The 8493-nt window shown below is 31.5% G+C and overlaps 2 protein-coding genes across 2 annotated transcripts; one reads left to right on the forward strand and one right to left on the reverse strand.

Annotated features, from left to right (window-relative positions):
- The first annotated feature begins 230 nt into the window (after positions 1-230).
- Positions 231-6311, forward strand: LOC110997280 (transcription initiation factor TFIID subunit 5). The gene is made up of 12 exons (XM_022265347.2): positions 231-640; positions 719-904; positions 1073-1275; positions 1531-1730; positions 1926-2127; positions 2568-2757; positions 3476-3551; positions 4067-4204; positions 4618-4811; positions 5209-5322; positions 5787-5967; positions 6055-6311. Exons 1-12 carry the CDS (start codon positions 578-580, stop codon positions 6261-6263), a joined length of 1956 nt encoding a protein of 651 aa, XP_022121039.1. The 5' UTR covers positions 231-577; the 3' UTR covers positions 6264-6311.
- LOC110997281 (integrator complex subunit 10) lies at positions 6301-8216 on the reverse strand. Its single transcript, XM_022265348.2, has one exon. The coding sequence runs from the start codon at positions 8068-8070 to the stop codon at positions 6328-6330; it is 1743 nt and encodes a 580-aa protein (XP_022121040.2). The 5' UTR covers positions 8071-8216; the 3' UTR covers positions 6301-6327.
- Between the last annotated feature and the right edge of the window lie 277 nt (positions 8217-8493).

The following is an 8493-nucleotide window of genomic DNA, read 5'->3' on the forward strand; positions in this document are numbered from 1 at the left end:
AAAAAAAAAATAATATATATAATTCTTCACTGTCTATAGATCAGTGATGCCAATTTGGGGTTCCCCATCAAATTTAGGGGAAAACAAAATGTTATTAAGGTTTTTGGGACATACTTTTATTAAATATTTTATCTTAAAAACGCATGTTTCATACTCTAATATCGAATAACAAATATTATATACTTTTGTATAAATATATTTTAAATTCATATACATATCAATTACCTTTTAGACCAGAACAATAAAAAAATTAAGGGGTTTTAGTTGATAGTTTAGGGATATATTTTGAAGCACTTTTGGAGTTCTTTCTAGGGAAATATTTTATAGAAGTTGGCATTACTGGTAATTGGTTAACTTTCTCCATTTTAATATTTTTGCTGTGTCAAATGTTAATTGTCAAATATCAAAGACAAACTTAAATTTAAAAAAAAATTAGAAACTAAACATAATAATAGTACGTTGTTATTGAACATACATAAGTTTATCCTAGAAATGTTAACTTGCACAGTCCAAATCAATAATTAAATAATAGTGTCCGTTATTGATAATATAAAGCAGTTAAGTGAAAAAAATAATCATGGGGGAGAAATCGACCCCTCTTTTGGCAGTATTACAGCTATTAAAGAAATATAATTTAAAGGTATGCCGTTTCTAAGCTCAATAATAATCAAATTAATTATATCTTAACCGTAAGTAAACAAATTTTATAACATTTCAGGGCACTGAAGAAATTTTGCGAAAAGAAGCTAACTTGGGAGATACCGAGTTCCAAAACTTAGATTTACCTGAAGTTGAGATAGCAAACATACTCTCAGTACACCACACTGAGAGCGATCCTTTTACATATGAACATGCATATGACTGTCTTAAAAAATTTATTGAAAACTCTCTTGATATTTGCAAGGTCTGTTGAAAATCACATATAACATGTACCATTGGCCCCATATTTAAACTTTACTGTAAAAATGTTAAAGATTGAAGTTGTTATAATTTCATAAAGTAATGATATGCAAGACAGTTGAAATAATTGCAAAATTGTGTTGATTGATATATCCTTAATTTCTTTTTCCAGTATGAATTGTCAACTCTCTTGTATCCCGTATTTGTTCATATGTACTTATCATTGATATTGTATGATCATCATGAACATGCGGCAAAATTTTTGGAAAGATTTGGTCCAGAACAAGAAGATTATTACCAGGATGATCTACAACAACTATCTATTGTAAAAGCTAAAGAGCAAATTAAAGGAAATGAATTAGCAGAGATTTACAGGTATAAATTTGTATTTAAAGTGATATTAGTAATGTTAGCTTTATAAGGTTGTCCTTATAATGCTATTTATATTACTTTCTTACAACTTGATGCTTCTGGTCCTTTGTACAATTGAGAGATAAAATCACACATATCTATTTTATAGCAGGCTAGTTGCCTAGTTGCGTCCTTGTGCTTTATTGGATGTTATACAATCATTTAAAGGCTAAGCTGTTGACAAGGAATATTTTTACAATTCTTAATGTTTAATTTTAGCACAAACAAATTTGATGTTCAGCTATCCAGAGATGCTTCTTCACAATTAAAGAGATTTCTTCATGAGCAGAAGAGTTCTCCAGTGATTATTAATATAATTAACAATCACATTCTGATTGACATACATGATGGTCCCGGTAGGACACAAGCTCAAGTGAAAGCAACTGCTGGAGGAATTCTTGGGGAGGCCTCCAGAAATGGTAATTTTGATTCCTAATATAGTTTAGGAAATTAGTTACAAATTATAAAAACAATAGCTAAAGCCATTTGAATATTGTACTAAATTTGATTTAATTCCAGTTACTTCAAAGGTAAAAATGTGAAATTCACTGTAAACCATTAAGTACTATGAAAGTATCTGAGAAAATGTTGTATTTGTGTTATATTCCTTGTAGAAAATCGTGCAAAGGTTTACTATGGGCTTCTAAAGGAGCCATACATTGAAGTTCTTGCTACCCCACCTGAGGATGAAGAGGAAGTGGAGGAAACACCTGACAAACCTAAAAAGAAAAAGGCAAAAAAGGATAATGTATTTATGAAAAAACCAAAAGTTGATCCAAATGCACCACCCACAGACAGAATACCACTACCTGAATTGTGAGTAAGATAATATAGAAAAAAATGAAACAAAACAAGAATGAAATAAATTAAAATACAAAATTCTGTGGGACAATTACTAAGTTTACTGTACATACAATACATATGAATACAAATGATCTATGAATGAAACAAAAGAATATGTTCTTTGCTGGCTGCGTGAAGTCCATGATTACTGCAGTATATTGTGCTAGCAAACAAATCTTCTGTTTCTGTTCTGTTTTGTAAATTCTAGTGGACAAAATCAATTGATTGGACCACCTTTCTAACTCAATTAGGCATGCTATTGGTCCAGTCATGGTGTATTTTCTCATAAATTAAAACCTTTCATAATTTACTTTACAATGTCAGGATGGAATAGATGTAAATTTATTAGATTATTAAAATAGATAAAATTTTAGGTTTAATTGAAGATAAGAATATATTAAAAAATATTACAGGAAAGAAACAGATAAAATAGAAAAAGGCAAAGCGCTAAGAGAGGCTTCAAAGCGAGTCCAGTTGGGACCAGAAACTCTGCCTTCCATTTGCTTCTATACATTACTGAACAGCGGACATACTGCTTTATGTGCAGACATATGTGACGACTCTTCTTTGCTGGCTGTTGGTTTTAACACTTCGAATATTAAGGTAATATGACCTTTCACTATTTTTAATCACTTTGCAAAACTATTAGTGTAGATGTTTATTTGTGTTTAATTTTTTAATATATGTACATATATGCAACATATATCTTAATATATATAAATCTCCTGTCACGATGTTTGTCCACGATGGACTCCTAAACTACTTAACCAATTTTAAATTAAATTGGCACACTGTGAGCAGTCTGGTCCAACTTAAGAGATAGCTTAGATCTTTAATTATAGTCGCAATTTTATTTTATTACAAATTATTTGTTTATTATTTTAAACAGTTCTAACAGATGGCGCTGTGTTAAGGCGTTTCAAGCTGTCTACCTTTACCGTTTCCCTTGAATAGTTTACTACTATGTAATATAATAAAGGCCACAGCAATGCTTGGCCAAGTTTGCTAGTATATTTATAAAAATTAAAAACAAACAGATAACTTAAGTTGTTAAACAGAAGTTATATAAGTTGTTACTTATAAATGTGCCTAAATTACATTCAGAACATGGGATCAGCTTTTCTGCAACATGATATTGTCTTCAGTTTACGTAAATACTTCACAAATGATTGTATTTTAGCACTTAAAATATGAAATATGGCAATATTTCAAAAGGCTTTTCTCATATCATAATGACACATGTGATTTGGCTAAGTTATATATAATGGCTTTAACTTTATATAAATAAAAATAGTTAAATATTTATTTTCAATTGTTACAGGTTTGGACTCTGACATCAGTCAGGCTTCGAGGCATGAAATCCGTGGACAAATTGCAAGATATAGACAAGGAAGCAGGTAGATCTATGAAATTTTGTCTACTTTAAAAGTATCATCCGGTTGATTCGAAGAGATTCGAAGCTAGTAATAATAAAAATCTATAATAACGATAAGAATGACATAATAATTCTATTATAATTAATTTAATTTAATTCTAATTCTATAAAAAATAATTAATTAATTTAGAAATTTTCTAATGTAACTTTATTTAACAAATTTCTGTAAGTTGCATATATGTTGTAGATCATTTTTCGAAACAAAAGCGTACAAAGAATTTTCACTTCTTACATGTGTACACTTGTACACGCACACATTTTTTTTACATTTAAATTATTTGTCATCTTTAAATTACTTTACTAATTGATTATTTAATTTTGTAGCTGATTAGCACTTATTTGTTATATAATTATAAACCTAACTGCTCTTTACACTGTTTTTCATGTTTCCATATCTCTGACCATTTTACCATTCTTTGGAAATAATCCATACATATAAATATGACATTTTTCAATATCAATATATCTGCCTTTCAGGTGATGTCTTGGTAAGGATGATGGAAGAAAAAGACAGAGATACTTGTCGCACTCTGTTTGGTCATAGCGGACCAGTGTATAAAGTCGCGTTTGATCCTTTCAAAACATTACTGCTGTCTTGCTCTGAGGATTCTACAAGTAACTAAATTATTTTGTATGATTTTTCAAACAAAGTATATATATGCTGCCTTTTGAACAGTTTTTCAAATACTTTGAAATAACTACCAAAATATGTCAAAGTTTATTTTATTTCCTTGCCTTGCTATTCTGATATGTTATATATTTATTTTAAATACCAAAAGTCTAATTGGAATTTTTTACTCGTCTGTCTCTTTTCATCAGAGTGTTAAAACAATTTGACAGAAAGCGACTAGATAAGGTTTTAGTGAAAAGATACAATTTAAGATTAAATTTAGATTTTTTCCCTTAGTATGGATATAGGCGATGTTTATGATCGATCATTATTGTATGACCCTTTATTTTCATATTGCTTCAAAAGTTTTATTTTTTATGGAATTAAATATGGCTATATTTTAATTGTATTGTGTCAGTTCGTCTATGGTCGCTGCAATGCTGGACGTGTGTGGTCGTGTACCGTGGCCACGTTTGGCCGGTATGGGACGTCCGATGGTCACCCCACGGACATTACTTTGCGTCCGCCTCACACGATCGTACGGCGCGTCTTTGGGCCACTGACCATCATCAGCCTTTGAGGTTCTTTGCTGGACATCTTTCGGACGTCGATGTAAGTGTTTTATCATTAAAGAAATTTAGATACAGTTTCTGTACGAAGGTTCGAATCTCGGCTGTATAATAATTATTGAAATAATAATTAATTTGGTAATAATTATTTTATTAATAATTAATTTGGTAATAATTATTTTATTAATATTTATTTTGGTAAAATTTATAAAATAATGCACTACAAAGGTGTTAAGGTTGAGGACATACTTTTACTGCCTTAAAACTCTGATATATATTACAAATTTACTTTATAAAATCTATATTCGCCTGCTTTACAGCATTGTCAAGGATTAATAGATTAATCCTACCATAATATTGTTCCTTATGTTTTTTATTTTTAGTCAAATGTGTTGTAATTCGCCTTTTTATGTCCCATTTATCTAAGTTGTATACTTCAGTGCGTGCAGTTCCACCCAAACTCAAACTACGTGGCGACGGGATCCAGTGACCGAACTGTGCGTCTTTGGGACTGTTTCACAGGGTCACAACTTCGGCTCATGACAGGACACAAGGTTACCTCATCATCCATTTTACTTATCTACCCTTATGTGCTACACAACCGGAAATTGTTTTTCTGCGAGCCTTCGAGTCTCACTATAGTTGATATATTTTAATGATTAAAATTATATTTTTTACCTTTAACGTTATAAGTACTTCGTTTTTTAGAGAAGAATCTAAATAAAGAACATTAATATAAAATGATTAATTCATTAAAAACCTTAAGTTAACTGAAATATCATGGGGTTTGAAACTTTAAAATCTTGAAACAACTATGGCCACGTGAAAGACACCATCATTTTATTAAAATCTAGCTGCCCCGCGTACTTTGTTTTATTAGTACGAAATTTATTTATATAGATAGACCTATACCTTACGATCTGAACACAATATATAGTAAAAAAATTAACGTCATTGACCTCATCACAAACTTTCTACTGTTGTTTGCTACATTATTTCATCAAAATATGTTTAACAGCGTCCCATACTAACGCTGTCCTTCTCTGTGTGCGGTCGTTGGCTTGCATCGGGTGGTGGTGGTGGCGAAGTGGTCATTTGGGATCTGTCGTCGGGGGCTCCAGCGGCCCATCTCCCTCTGCATCATACAGCACCTGTCACTGCTCTAGCTTTCAGCCGGGATGGAGCACTACTTGCCTCAGGTATGTCTTATTAAATTTGTCAAAATTACCTATTTAGTGTTGGGCAATAAGAATATGGCTAATTTATTAACTTACATTAATTTTCAGGATCCTTAGATTGTACAATAAAGTTATGGGACTTTGCACTGATCACGGATGAAAGTACTAATGATGAAAACATTGCTAGCAGTTCACCAGCAAAAGAAGACAAGATTTTGCTAAGATCTTTTGCAACTAAGAACTCCCCATTAAAGAATTTGCACTTCACACGTCGCAACCTTTTGTTAGCTGTAGGGTCATATGAAGGAAGTTCCTAATATATTGCATAACCATTTTAATAAATAGAACCATTAATTGGATAAACATTTTTTTTATTTTACTTTATAAAACTTGCAATAAATATGACCGTTCTGATGTTATAAACTGTATCATTAAATTTAATACAGATTCATTTGCTCGAGCTACTTGTGCTTTCATAGCTTGTTTGAAATCGTCTTTAACCCCCTTATCGGCTCCTCTTGTTCCTATTCTTCTTTGTCCTAGATGTTGTTGAGAATTTGGAAGAATATCCAAAACAATAGATTTTCCTTGTTCATTCCAAATATAACTAAGTTCTTCTAATATATCTATATGGACAATATAAGCTGAGAAGAGATGGTAGTGAAAGACACCTGTATGCTTGAACACATCTAAGATACGTAGAAATATTGATTCTTCTTGAGGCCACCCTAATTGCATGAGGACTAACATGTGACCATAAGTAAGGTCTGCAGTGTTGCCTGTATTTAGCAATATTCTGATTAATATTGAACAGAAGTAATGTACTATAGCAACTTTAGTAAGTGGTAAAAAATGCAAATGTCTATGTTTACCACCAACAATCAAATCAGCTTCTAAAACACCATCTATTGCAGGCAATTGAGGTAAAGCAGCTAGAATACTTTCAACACAACTGATGTAATTCTTTTGAAAGTAATGTATTGAGACTCTGATAATATTTGATGTTAGACTTGTTATATTAGATGTGGGCAAAGCTTCTTCATATTGGCCTCTGTACAGAGCTAATTCATCTGTAAATCCTTCCAACCATGGTTTAGTTTGCAGTTGGGATGTAAGTTTCATAAATTCCCTTGAAATAATATCATTACTATGTAATAGCTCCCAACAATTTGCAGCTGTCTGAAACTGATAGGCTGATACACCAGTCACTTCAATATCACCCTTTCTTCGTTTTGAAGGTGGCAAGTCAGGATCAACTAAGGATTCAACAAGAATATGGTTTCCTTTTAAAGATTTATACTCATGTAATGACCTAAGAAAAAAAGATAATCCACAGTATAATAATTGCCTGCAATCTTCTGTACTTCTCAATGTTAGAAGTTTTTGTAAGTAAGTTTCCCTATTCAAAGTATTGTTGTAGTTTACCAAGTATGGGTCCCAGGCTAACTGTTTTCCTAATAAATCTAAAACACTAAAAAGCCTCTGCCAAGGATCTGTGATATCATGCTCATTGTCTTCATAAATATATGTGTTGTAGAAATCCATAGCCTTTACCACTAGCCGCTGCAAGAGCCTTGGTGATTCTAATGAACTTAAGAGTGGTAAAGTTTCAACAACAAGTAATCTGGCATATTTATTATCAGAGAAGAATTTTTCAGCATTAATTAAGGTTTTCACAAGGCTGTCAACTCCAAGTTGAGGGAACTTTTTTAATAGAAGCACTAATAAACGACAGTGCTCCATTGTATCATCACTATTTTCTACACTGGTTTTCAGGATGGTTAATTGAATATCTGGGGATATTTTATCAAACATTTGACACAAAAAACATGGTTCATTAGACTTTAATGCATTTGCTATTAAAGATATTTCGGGCAGGAGGTCTGTAAGATTTTGTCGCGATCCCATTAATGAACTGAAACATTCAGCAGCTTCCTGTACATTACCAGATTGTTTCTCCATTAAATACGCTTCAAACTGAATCTTAAAATTGGTAGGAAACAAAGTTTTGGCCGTTAACATCCATGCTTTAGCCGAATATATATTATGCTTTTGAGCTTCTTTGGCTCTTGATATTATATAGTCCTCGTCACTTTCATTGATATTTGCATCTATAGCTGGCATATTTACTATTTCTATTGTGAATATGTTAATTAAAAGTGATAAATCTTGAAAGCCTTTTACATAAACATGAAAAGAAAACAATTAATAGTGAATACTTGAAAGTTGAGACTTTACACTGGTTAGTGAGTTACAGCCTACAGGGAGCAATGCCAAAGTGACAATTGATGTCTTCTAAAGTACAGATTATAAATTACAAATTATAGAATATACAAAAGTCGGAATATGAACGAAAACCTGGGTAACAAAATTAAAAAGGCCAAAAATTGTAAAGAGATCATTTTTTTTTGTTACAATGGCGGATAAGCTTTAATTTTCAGTATGACTATTGATAATATATAAATATTACTATTTGGGAATATTTATTACTACTATTATTTTCGACTACCGATATACATACTTCGATATTGAAATATAGACATCAGC

The sequence above is a fragment of the Pieris rapae genome, chromosome 16, assembly GCF_905147795.1.
Source record: "Pieris rapae chromosome 16, ilPieRapa1.1, whole genome shotgun sequence".
NCBI lineage: Eukaryota > Metazoa > Arthropoda > Insecta > Lepidoptera > Pieridae > Pieris > Pieris rapae.